The sequence below is a fragment of the Semicossyphus pulcher genome, unplaced genomic scaffold (assembly GCF_022749685.1).
Source record: "Semicossyphus pulcher isolate SPU_LCO1_2020_fin unplaced genomic scaffold, fSemPul1.0.p SCAF_2, whole genome shotgun sequence".
In the NCBI taxonomy this organism is placed as follows: Eukaryota; Metazoa; Chordata; class Actinopteri; order Labriformes; family Labridae; genus Semicossyphus; species Semicossyphus pulcher.
The window spans coordinates 20,076,670-20,089,826 of NW_027211693.1; the positions used below are offsets into that span (position 1 = coordinate 20,076,670).

General features: G+C 43.4%; 3 protein-coding genes across 13 annotated transcripts in view; all 3 read right to left on the reverse strand.

Moving 5' to 3' along the window:
• Positions 1-13,157, reverse strand: part of LOC138597933 (protocadherin gamma-C5-like) — a 456,071-nt gene that overhangs the window by 69,647 nt on the left and 373,267 nt on the right. Inside the window, exon 1 of one of the 11 annotated variants that reach the window (XM_069669521.1) lies at positions 6,582-8,966. The exons of the other annotated variants lie outside the window; for them this stretch is intronic. Coding sequence (XP_069525622.1) covers positions 6,582-8,966 — 2,385 coding nt within the window. Of the gene's footprint in view, positions 1-6,581; positions 8,967-13,157 lie in introns of those variants that run through there. 11 annotated transcript variants of the gene reach the window in all.
• Positions 147-5,690, reverse strand: LOC138598381 (uncharacterized). Its single transcript, XM_069670166.1, has 2 exons — positions 3,291-5,690; positions 147-2,597 (listed from the first exon to the last, which is right to left on the reverse strand). Exons 1-2 carry the CDS (start codon positions 5,688-5,690, stop codon positions 147-149), a joined length of 4,851 nt encoding a protein of 1,616 aa, XP_069526267.1.
• LOC138598382 (protocadherin beta-16-like) lies at positions 9,701-12,115 on the reverse strand. The gene has a single exon (XM_069670167.1). It carries the CDS (start codon positions 12,113-12,115, stop codon positions 9,701-9,703), a length of 2,415 nt encoding a protein of 804 aa, XP_069526268.1.

Genomic DNA, 13,157 nt, shown 5'->3' on the forward strand with positions numbered 1-13,157 from the left:
GTGTTATGGGGATTCAGTAATATAGAATAGCATATAGAGACTAGACTAGATTAAACAGAGAGGGAAAAGCAGGAGAGGCCCACAAAAGGGAAACAATACGGATTTGTCGCTGTCCAAGGTGCTGGACATTTGCAAAACTGACTCCTTTACATAAATCCATGCGTCCCATTGACCTTGCCAAGATTCAGACAGATATTAACACCATAACCCACCTCTAGAGGAGAGCCTGGTTCATCCAGGATGCTCTTCTCACTCTGTATCCGCTGCATCGTCCCTGTAGAACTGGGGTCCATTATCAGCACGTTCTGACTACCAGCTCTGCCGAACTTACAGTCACTCTTTCTGGAGTCAGTCGTCCTGCACACCTCGTAATTGTACACGTGCTGGAGAGTCCCTGTCCCCAAAGTGTCTGAGTAACGTGGTGGATAATATGGAATCACAGGGAGACTGGAGTGATACAGGACGCGAGACTGTCTCCACCTGTAGATTTTCACTGATATAATAACCACTAAACACGTGATGAAGAGGAAGGACACTACAGCCAGAGCCAGCACTAAGTAAAAAGTCAGGTTGTCATTGTACTCCTTGTCGTGTGTAAAGTCAGTGAACTCCGACAGCACTTCAGGGAAGCTGTCCGCCACCGCCACGTTAACAATGACTGTAGCTGAACGAGAGGGCTGCCCGTTGTCCTCCACTATAACAGTCAGTCTTTGTTTCACAGCATCTTTATCAGTCACTTGGCGGATAGTTCTTATTTCTCCATTCTGTAAGCCCACTTCAAACAGCACCCTGTCTGTGGCTTTCTGCAGTTTATAGGAGAGCCAGGCATTCTGTCCAGAGTCCACATCAACAGCCACCACTTTAGTCACCAGATAGCCCACATCTGCTGCACGAGGCACCATCTCAGCCACCACAGAGCCACCAGTCAGGACTGGGTACAGGACCTGAGGGGGGTTGTCGTTCTGGTCCTGGATCAGGATTTTAACACTCACGTTGCTGCTGAGTGGAGGGGAGCCTCCATCCTGCGCTTTGACGCGGAACTGGAAGTATTTGATCTGCTCGTAGTCAAAAGAGCGCACTGCATGGATGACTCCACTATCAGCACTAACGGACACATATGAGGAGACTGGCACTCCGTTAACAGAGGAGTCCTCCAGGATGTAAGAAACACGGGCATTCTGGTTCCAGTCAGCGTCTCTGGCTTTCACTGTGAATATAGAGAGGCCTGGTGTGTTGTTTTCTACAATGTAGGCCTCATATGAGCTCCTCTCAAAGACAGGCGCGTTGTCATTCACATCAGAGATCTGTAAGGTGAGAGTGACGCTGCTGGAGAGGGAGGGCACTCCCTCATCAGAGCACGTCACTGTGATATTATACTGTGACGCGACCTCTCTGTCCAGAGCGACCTCTGTAACTAAACTATAAAATCCACTCATCGTATTTTGTATTTTAAAAGGAATATCATCATTAATTTTACACTTCACCTGTCCATTCCTCTCAGAGTCAGGGTCATTTACGCTCAGCATAGCAATAACGGTGTTCTCGGTCGAGTCTTCTAAAATACTGTCTGATTTAGAGAGTATTTTAATCTGAGGACTGTTGTCATTCACATCAGTAATATCAATTACAATCTTACTGGAATCAGAGAGTCCTCCATTATCCATAGCTTCGATGTCAATTTGAAAGAGCTTTGATTTTTCATAATCTATTTCTGCGATCAAGATAACATTTCCTGTTTTCCTATCGATCTGAAATAGGTTGGATAATCGACGCTTGCTATTTGAAATTGCGTATGATACTTCTCCATTAGAGCCTCCATCTTTGTCTGAGGCACTCACAGTTATAACACTCGTTCCCCTCGGGGAATTCTCGGTTATTGTTGCCTTGTATACGGACTTAGTGAAGACCGGTGCATTGTCGTTTGCATCTAACACGTTAACAGTTATCTGCATTGTGCCTGACATACGCGGCTGTCCGCCATCTAGTGCAGTTAATAAAAGTGATATCTGTCCCTGCTGCTCTCGGTCAAGAGGCTTCTGTAGAACCATTTCTACCTTTTTACTTCCGTCCGCTTGATTCTCTAATTTTAAAGCAAAATTGTTTGTTGGATTAAGCGAATAGCTTTGCAGATCATTTGTACCAATGTCAGCATCGATGGCTTTCTCCAGCACAAATTTAGACCCAATACCGACAGACTCGCTGATTTCAAAACGTTTATCACTCGATTCAAAGCTGGGAGCATTGTCGTTAATGTCTGTGATTTCTATCGTTATGCGAAACAGTTCCATCGGATTTTCCAAAATCATTTGTAAGTGTAAAGCACAGGGCGTCGCTTCTCCGCACAGAGTCTCTCTGTCTACCCTCTCTTTGATGAGGAGGACTCCTCTTTCTCTGTTCAGCTCGATATATTCTTCGCTGTCTCCCGAATGAATACGAGCTCTACCCGATTTGAGCCGTTTAAAATCTAAACCTAAGTCCTGAGCTATATTACAGACTAATGATCCTTTCTCCATTTCCTCAGGAATGGAGTAGCTGACCTGCCCGAGCACCGAAGTGAGGGAGACAACCGAGAAGAACAACAGTACTTGCCGTCTCATTGTTTAGTCGCTGTATTCCAGTGTCGTCTTCATAAAATTGTAATCCATATGAGTATTATGTCATAAAATCCAGAACGAATCTCAAGGAAATAAGCAACGAAAAAACAGCTTTCAATGGCCGTGAGCACTTTTCCATTTAACGAGGACAGGCGATCCGTGCCTGTTTTATTGTCTACTATGACACAGACAAAGGGGGAGGTACAGTTGCCAAACCTATCAAAGACTGCCACACTCTGGCCAACAGCGGCCCTTTCTGTTCAATTCACCAAACAGCAGAAAATAGGATAAGTGCGATGAGAAAAGCAGGTAATAGCGGAAAAACCATAAGAAAAACACAACAATATAATCATTATAATAATAATAATTATCATTATTATTGTTATTATTGGCAGTCATGGTAAGTTATGACAAAAAAAATAATAAATTGGGATTGTAGTCTTTATGAATAGAAGGTATGATTACTTCAAGAACTGAAAATACTATCCACAGGAGCACATTAACTGGAGGCCGAAGCGAAGTGACGCTGTCCATGGTGCTGGATGGGACACATGTCACATAACATACTCTTCCTTGGAGAGTATCAGGTCTATTTCGGACTGGTGTTGAAGCAACTACTATTTGAAATTAATGCACAAGTACAGTTACTTTCATTTGCATATTAATGAAACATTGAAAATGTTACAGTTTCCTAACCTCTAGAGGAGAGTCTGGTTCGTCCAGGATGCTCTTCTCACTCTGTATCCGCTGCATCGTGCCTGTAGAACTGGGGTCCATTATCAGCACGTTCTGACTACCAGCTCTGCCGAACTTACAGTCACTCTTTCTGGAGTCAGTCGTCCTGCACACCTCGTAATTGTACACGTGCTGGAGAGTCCCTGTCCCCAAAGTGTCTGAGTAACGTGGTGGATAATATGGAATCACAGGGAGACTGGAGTGATACAGGATGCGAGACTGTCTCCACCTGTAGATTTTCACCGATATAATAACCACTAAACACGTGATGAAGAGGAAGGACACTACAGCCAAAGCCAGCACTAAGTAAAAAGTCAGGTTGTCATTGTACTCCTTGTCGTGTGTAAAGTCAGTGAACTCCGACAGCACTTCAGGGAAGCTGTCCGCCACCGCCACGTTAACAATGACTGTAGCTGAACGAGAGGGCTGCCCGTTGTCCTCCACTATTACAGTCAGTCTTTGTTTCACAGCATCTTTATCAGTCACTTGGCGGATAGTTCTTATTTCTCCATTCTGTAAGCCCACTTCAAACAGCGCCCTGTCTGTGGCTTTCTGCAGTTTATAGGAGAGCCAGGCATTCTGTCCAGAGTCCACATCAACAGCCACCACTTTAGTCACCAGATAGCCCACATCTGCTGCACGAGGCACCATCTCAGCCACCACAGAGCCACCAGTTAGGACTGGGTACAGGACCTGAGGGGGGTTGTCGTTCTGGTCCTGGATCACTATTTTCACACTCACGTTGCTGCTGAGTGGAGGGGAGCCTCCATCCTGCGCTTTGACGCGGAACTGGAAGTCTTTGATCTGCTCGTAGTCAAAAGAGCGCACTGCATGGATGACTCCACTATCAGCACTAACGGACACATATGAGGAGACTGGCACTCCGTTAACAGAGGAGTCCTCCAGGATGTAAGAAACACGGGCATTCTGGTTCCAGTCAGCGTCTCTGGCTTTCACTGTGAATATAGAGAGGCCTGGTGTGTTGTTTTCTACAATGTAGGCCTCATATGAGCTCCTCTCAAAGACAGGCGCGTTGTCATTCACATCAGAGATCTGTAAGGTGAGAGTGACGCTGCTGGAGAGGGAGGGCACTCCCTCATCAGAGCACGTCACTGTGATGTTATACTCAGAGGCTCTCTCTCGGTCTAAATCACTGTCTGTCACTAAACTATAAAAATTATTTGTTGTCGACTTTATAGTCAAAGGTGTGTTATCGTTTATAAAACACTGAACTCTACCGTTTTCATTTGAATCTGGGTCTTGGACGTTCATCATCGCTACAACAGTGTTCGGTTCAGAGTGTTCAGATATCATGTTTGACTTTGACATTACATTAATCGTCGGTTTGTTGTCGTTCATATCTACCACTTCAACTATTACTTTACATGAATCTGTAAGTCCACCGTCATCGCTTGCACGTATGTTGATGTGATAATTTCGTGCATTTTCATAATCAATATTTCCAATCAATCTAATTTCACCACTGTCTTCGTTTATCTGAAACAGTGCATGAGCTTGATCCAAACTATTTGTGATCGAATATTTAATCCTGCCATTCATTCCTGAATCTGCATCAGACGCAGTAACGCTGGTGACTACCGTCCCTTCTTGGGCATTTTCAAAAGCAGTGGCCGTATAGGTGGATTGTGTAAAAACAGGTGCATTATCATTGACATCTAACACGGTGATTAAAATCCGAATTGTTCCAGACATTTGGGGGTCTCCTCCATCTAAAGCTGTTAAAACTAAAGATATCAAGTCGTCCTTTTCTCTGTCGAGAGGCTTCTTTAAAACCATTTCAGCTTTCTCTGTTGCATCACCTTGACTGTTCCGTGTCAGAACAAAATTATCGGTAGGTTTCAGCTCGTACTTTTGAAGACCATTTTTACCAACATCTAGATCAATTGCTCTATCTAATACAAATTTTGCTCCAATTACAGCCGATTCGCTGATTTTAAAACTTACTTCCTGTTTTTCAAAGGCGGGAGGGTTATCATTTATATCCGTTATCTCGACTGTGATGCTGTAGAACTCCATGGGGTTCTCCAAAATGATCTGAAAATGTAAAGCGCAAGGCGTAGTCTGTCTACAAATCGCTTCCCTGTCTATCCTGTCTTTGATAAGGAGGACTCCTCGTTCTTTATTCAGCTCGATGTATCCCGCACTGTCTCCTATATACACGCGAGCTTTGCCTGATTTCAAGCGTTTTATATCTAAACCCAAATCCTGAGCAACATTACCGACCAGAGAGCCACTCGGCATTTCCTCAGGAATGGAGTAGCTGACCTGGCCGAGCACAGAAGTGAGATGAAGCACGAAGGAAAACAACAGTACTTGCCGTCCCATTGTTCTCTCCGACATTTGTCTCACGTAGGGTAACATGAAGAATATAATCCACATTCACCGGGTATTGTAGTCAATACGTTGTATAAAAAATAGTTTAAGGATCTATTCCATAATCGTCCACATCGGTAAAAAGAGGGATTCTGCTCTGTCGTCGTTGAAGTGTGCGCCGACGTTGTAACCCTGTTCCTTTCTTTCTTTCTCTGATATCATCATGATGGTGGAGGTTTCTTTTCAAACCTACGGTGAAACATCAACACACTGGCCAACAGCGGCCCTAAGAGTATACAGCGATGAACTACAGTAAATGCCTGAAAAAAAAACTGTAAACGACAGAACAAGTGCTTTATGTACCAGGAGAAGATGCCAATACAATATCAGCAAAACCATAAGCAAGTGGGATAATTGGGAGCTCAAGTAATATTTTGATTTAAAAAAAAAAAAAAAAAGAATCATAATTTCCGTTATGAAACCGTTGAAACCGAATATTAAAGTAAAATAGATAGTTGGACAACGAGTAAATTCATGCATGTTTGGATGGTGATGGAAAGATAGACAGGTAGACGGACAGAGAGGTAGACGTAGATACCAACAGACCGACCAACATAATCTATTATCACTGACCAAGATAAAAAAAATAAGCTACAATCTATAAATAATAGCATTGTGTAAAAACGTAAGAAAAATACTGCCAAGCATCCCCACAGCTTGCACACAAAAACTCAAACTCATAAACACATTTGCCATGTGCAACAGCATTACTTTAAATATTAAGGGGAAAAAGAGGGGTAAAGAGTCAGGGGAAACACCCGTGCCTCTGTCCATGGTGCTGATTATAGAGATGTGATACAAGCGCCTAAGGGATTCATCAGACACAGAGAACATAAAAAGGTTATAACAAATTCTAACCTCGAGAGGAGAGTCTGGCTCATCCAGGATGCTCTTCTCACTCTGTATCCGCTGCATCGTCCCTGTAGAACTGGGGTCCATTATCAGCACGTTCTGACTACCAGCTCTGCCGAACTTACAGTCACTCTTTCTGGAGTCAGTCGTCCTGCACACCTCGTAGTTGTACACGTGCTGGAGAGTCCCTGTCCCCAAAGTGTCTGAGTAACGTGGTGGATAATATGGAATCACAGGGAGACTGGAGTGATACAGGACGCGAGACTGTCTCCACCTGTAGATTTTCACTGATATAATAACCACTAAACACGTGATGAAGAGGAAGGACACTACAGCCAAAGCCAGCACTAAGTAAAAAGTCAGGTTGTCATTGTACTCCTTGTCGTGTGTAAAGTCAGTGAACTCCGACAGCACTTCAGGGAAGCTGTCCGCCACCGCCACGTTAACAATGACTGTAGCTGAACGAGAGGGCTGCCCGTTGTCCTCCACTATAACAGTCAGTCTTTGTTTCACAGCATCTTTATCAGTCACTTGGCGGATAGTTCTTATTTCTCCATTCTGTAAGCCCACTTCAAACAGCGCCCTGTCTGTGGCTTTCTGCAGTTTATAGGAGAGCCAGGCATTCTGTCCAGAGTCCACATCAACAGCCACCACTTTAGTCACCAGGTAGCCCACATCTGCTGCACGAGGCACCATCTCAGCCACCACAGAGCCACCAGTCAGGACTGGGTACAGGACCTGAGGGGGGTTGTCGTTCTGGTCCTGGATCAGGATTTTAACACTCACGTTGCTGCTGAGTGGAGGGGAGCCTCCATCCTGCGCTTTGACGCGGAACTGGAAGTATTTGATCTGCTCGTAGTCAAAAGAGCGCACTGCATGGATGACTCCACTATCAGCACTAACGGACACATATGAGGAGACTGGCACTCCGTTAACAGAGGAGTCCTCCAGGATGTAAGAAACACGGGCATTCTGGTTCCAGTCAGCGTCCCTGGCTCTCACTGTGAATATAGAGAGGCCTGGTGTGTTGTTTTCTACAATGTAGGCCTCATATGAGCTCCTCTCAAAGACAGGCGCGTTGTCATTCACATCAGAGATCTGTAAGGTGAGAGTGACGCTGCTGGAGAGGGAGGGCACTCCCTCATCAGAGCACGTCACTGTGATATTATATTGAGAAGCGATCTCTCGGTCTAAAGTAACCTCTGTAACTAAAGTATAAAATCCATTCAATGTTGTCTGTATTTTAAAGGGAATATTGCCGTCCATACTACACTCTACTTCTCCATTATTTTCTGAATCTGGATCATTTACACTTAACATGGCTATTACAGTGTTTGGAGGAGAGTCCTCTAATATGAAATCTGACTTAGAAATAACATTTATGTGAGGATTGTTGTCATTTATATCAATAACATCGACTATAACTTTAGTAGAATCAGAGAGTCCTCCACTGTCTACAACTTCAACATCCATTTCATACATTTTTGCTTTTTCAAAATCTAATTCAGCGACGAGGATAATTTCACCACTTTTAGAATTGATCTGAAACAATTCAGTTAACACACGTTCGCTGGTAGATATCAGATAAGATACTTCTCCATTTGAACCCATGTCTTTATCAGATGCACTAACAGTCGTTACGCTGGTGCCTTTCGGAGAATTTTCTGATATTTTTGCTCTATAAAGAGATTTAGCAAATGTAGGTGCGTTGTCGTTTGCATCTAATACATTAACAAATATCTGCATTGTCCCTGACATCTGCGGCTCCCCTCCATCCACAGCAGTTAACAACAATGATATGTATTCCTGCTTCTCTCGATCTAGAGGCTTCTGTAGAACCATCTCGACCTTTTTACTTCCATCTGCCAAGTTTCCAGGTTTTAATACAAAATTATCTGTTGGAGTAAGTAGATATCGCTGTAAGCCATTCATCCCAATGTCGGAATCAATAGCTTTCTCTAAAATGAATTTTGATCCTATCACAGCAGACTCGCTGATTTCAAAGCGTTTCTCTGCATTTGTAAAACTGGGCGTATTGTCGTTTATGTCCGTGATTTCCACTGTGACACGAAACAATTCCATTGGATTTTCCAGAATTAACTGGAAATGTAAAGCACAAGGCGTCGTCTCACCGCATAAAGCCTCTCTGTCTATCCTCTCTTGGATGAGGAGGACTCCCCTTTCTTTATTCAGCCCGATGTATTCTACACTGCCTCCCGTATAGACACGAGCTTTACCTGATTTCAGCCTTTTTAGATCCAAACCTAAATCATGCGCTATGTTACCGACTACAGAGCCTTTGGTCATTTCTTCAGGAATGGAATAGCTGACCTGACCGAGCACGCAGCTGAGATGTAGGACCGAGATAAACAACAGTACTTGCCGTCCCATTGTTCTGTCGGAAGTCGTTCCCAGCATCATTACAACAAAAGCATCCCCAGTGCAGTCAATGCGAATGTAGAGAACACAAAAATAATCCGCAGTCAAGTAGAAAGTAAGAAAATGTATCCAGTTAAAACAATCCTGCCAGGACTTCTTACGAGCGCATACTGTGCATTCTTTCTTTCTCTGTTTTATGACCAGCGTATCGACAAGAAGGGGAAGGGCACAGAGAAAAAAAACATCTAGTTCAATCGCAACACGCTTGCCAACAGCGACGCTTTGAGTTGAAAATACAAATTACAACAAGTAAAACCAAATGTAATCATTGTAGTGCAAAGCCTCACACTGAAAATAAAAGATAAATTAAACCAGAAACAATATGGCCATTAAATGGACATACTGATATTTTACACAATATCTGCATGAGGATATTCTTCGTGGTTGGGCAGCATATTTGAATGATATAATAAGAAAATGAGTACTTTTGGATTGTAGTTTGTATGACTAGAAGGTATTAGGTCAAGACGACACATAGAAACACTCATAACACACAAATACGTTCACTGAAGATATCAGTGCTTCGTGTCGCTGTCCATGGTGCTGATTTAGAAAGTTACAACATTGCCAACTTCTCCGGCATTTAAATGTGGTCTATTCGGACTGCTGCTGAAAGCAAATACTATATGAAAGGAATAAATCAATAGGATGGATTCGATTTGCATAAAAATGAAACATTTAAAATGTTACAGTTTGCTAACCTCGAGAGGAGAGTCAGGCTCATCCAGGATGCTCTTCTCACTCTGTATCCGCTGCATCGTCCCTGTAGAACTGGGGTCCATTATCAGCACGTTCTGACTACCAGCTCTGCCGAACTTACAGTCACTCTTTCTGGAGTCAGTCGTCCTGCACACCTCGTAATTGTACACGTGCTGGAGAGTCCCTGTCCCCAAAGTGTCTGAGTAACGTGGTGGATAATATGGAATCACAGGGAGACTGGAGTGATACAGGACGCGAGACTGTCTCCACCTGTAGATTTTCACTGATATAATAACCACTAAACACGTGATGAAGAGGAAGGACACTACAGCCAGAGCCAGCACTAAGTAAAAAGTCAGGTTGTCATTGTACTCCTTGTCGTGTGTAAAGTCAGTGAACTCCGACAGCACTTCAGGGAAGCTGTCCGCCACCGCCACGTTAACAATGACTGTAGCTGAACGAGAGGGCTGCCCGTTGTCCTCCACTATAACAGTCAGTCTTTGTTTCACAGCATCTTTATCAGTCACTTGGCGGATCGTTCTTATTTCTCCATTCTGTAAGCCCACTTCAAACAGCGCCCTGTCTGTGGCTTTCTGCAGTTTATAGGAGAGCCAGGCATTCTGTCCAGAGTCCACATCAACAGCCACCACTTTAGTCACCAGATAGCCCACATCTGCTGCACGAGGCACCATCTCAGCCACCACAGAGCCACCAGTCTGGACTGGGTACAGGACCTGAGGGGGGTTGTCGTTCTGGTCCTGGATCACTATTTTCACACTCACGTTGCTACTGAGTGGAGGGGAGCCTCCATCCTGCGCTTTGACGCGGAACTGGAAGTCTTTGATCTGCTCGTAGTCAAAAGAGCGCACTGCATGGATGACTCCACTATCAGCACTAACGGACACATATGAGGAGACTGGCACTCCGTTAACAGAGGAGTCCTCCAGGATGTAAGAAACACGGGCATTCTGGTTCCAGTCAGCGTCTCTGGCTTTCACTGTGAATACAGAGAGGCCTGGTGTGTTGTTTTCTACAATGTAGGCCTCATATGAGCTCCTCTCAAAGACAGGCGCGTTGTCATTCACATCAGAGATCTGTAAGGTGAGAGTGACGCTGCTGGAGAGGGAGGGCACTCCCTCATCAGAGCACGTCACTGTGATGTTATACTCAGAGGCTCTCTCTCGGTCTAAATCACTGTCTGTCACTAAACTAAAGAATTTTTTCGACGTCGTTTTCATCAAGAATGGCATGTGTTCTTCGATATTACAAGTGACCTTTCCATTTTCCCCAGAATCAGGATCTTCAACATTAAATATAGTGACTACAGTTCCTGGTTTAGAATTTTCTGATATTGCATTAGTTTTAGACATGATATTTATGGACGGGTGATTATCGTTCGTATCAGACACCTCAACAACAATCTTACATGAATCTGTTAGTCCTCCATCATCACTAGCTTGTACGTGTATTTCATAGTGCTGCGTCTTTTCATAATCCAGGTTTCCTGACAGAGCCACCACGCCATTCTCCTCGTCGATTTGAAACAAAGCAGGAACGTCATCCAGCGTGTTTGTTATCGAATATGACACTTGCCCATTTGAACCTTGATCTGCATCTACAGCACTTACGGTACTCAAAATTGTGCCCTTCTGGGCAGTCTCCATTATTGTTACCTTATATACTTCCTGCGTAAATACTGGGGCATTGTCATTAACGTCTAGCACTAAAATTTCTACTCGCATTGTGCCCGACAGCTGAGGATCACCACCGTCAGTAGCTGTGAGAGTTAAAGAGAGGTGCTCTTGCGTCTCTCTGTCCAGATGTTTTTGCAAAACCATCTCCACCTTTTTACTCCCATCTTGCTGATTTTGCAGTTTCAGTTGAAAGTTGTCTGTAGGTTTTAATGAATAGCCCTGCAATCCGTTCACACCGACATCCAGATCCATAGCTCTCTCTAACACAAATTTGGCTCCAATCACAGCCGACTCACTGATTCTAAATTTCATCTCATCCTTTTTGAAGCTGGGAGCATTGTCGTTAATGTCATTAATTTCGACTGTAACTGTGTAGAATTCAATCGGGTCTTCAAGTGTAATTTGGAGATGTAAAGCGCAAGGTGTTGTCTGCCCACACAGCGTCTCTCTGTCGATCCTCTCTTTCACAAGCAGGACTCCTCTCTCTTTATTCAGCTCGATGTATTCCGCATTGTCTCCGGTATATATGCGAGCTTTGCCCGACTTTAATCTTTTCACGTCCAATCCTAAATCCTGCGCTATGTTACCGACTAAAGAGCCTTTCGACATTTCCTCGGGAATGGAGTAGGTGACCTGCCCGAAAACTGAGCAGAGGGAAACAACCGAGATAAACAACAGTACTTGCCGTCTCATTGTTCTTTCCGACATGTCTTCCTCTAAAAAAATCTGTAGATGAAAAGAAATGCTGTATTCCAAAGCGTTAAAGTCCCTTTATTATTAAGTTATCCGTGGAAAGATGATCATCTTCGTGTTTTTCAATCTGAAGCAAACGAATCTAAGCGCGGATATCTCCCGGTCTCTGCGACGACGCTTATGTGCAGAATGTGTGTGTCTCTCTCTCTGTTTAAGAGAGCGAATAATGTGGGGAAGGCTCTACATTGGTCAACAGCGGCCCTGAGAGTCCAAACACGCGCACTGCAGAAAACTTCACAGTGCAGGGGGAGATTAAATATGAAGAAATTAATATGGTTTTATGTAATTACAAAATGCATTAAGCAATGACTCTATAAAAACAGTTCATTAATAAAACATTTGATGATAACTATCTTGTAGATAAGTACACAGGGAGCCCAGTTGTTGGAGTTATTTATGTGTGTAGCTTCATCATTAACAAATGTACTAAATGAGGAATAAAAAGATAAATGGGCCTTTTAAAGTCGTTAGAAAAAGATGAATCATCAAAAACATTATCTAAGGTAGTGGTACATTTCAAATTAATTTATTAACTGATGCCTGATCAAATGATTTACTGAATTAATTTATGCATTTACATACGTATTAGATGCAACATCTATCATTGCAAGCTTGTCAAACATTCACATTATCCCTTACTCATGACTATTTTGTCAGTTAAGATTATAAACTGACCTCTGGGAAGTTCCATCTTATAAACAGCTCATCAAACTAATTTTGCTGCTGAAAATCTAACAGGAATGAGCAGAGTAACTCCGACAGGTTGGGCAACTTAAAACATTAACCTGACATTGTTATTTGCTACAGAGGTGGAGCAAGAATGGCTCGTCACCATATGAGCAGCAGGGAAATACTGTGATCTGTTTTCTATTTGATTTAAATCAACCTATAAATTATGAAAATTCAAGCTGCCACGTTAATAGACATTTACTGACTATTTCCTTTTTACCCTCCACACACTTAAAGACTACCTAACTGTGAATTAAAATATATATAT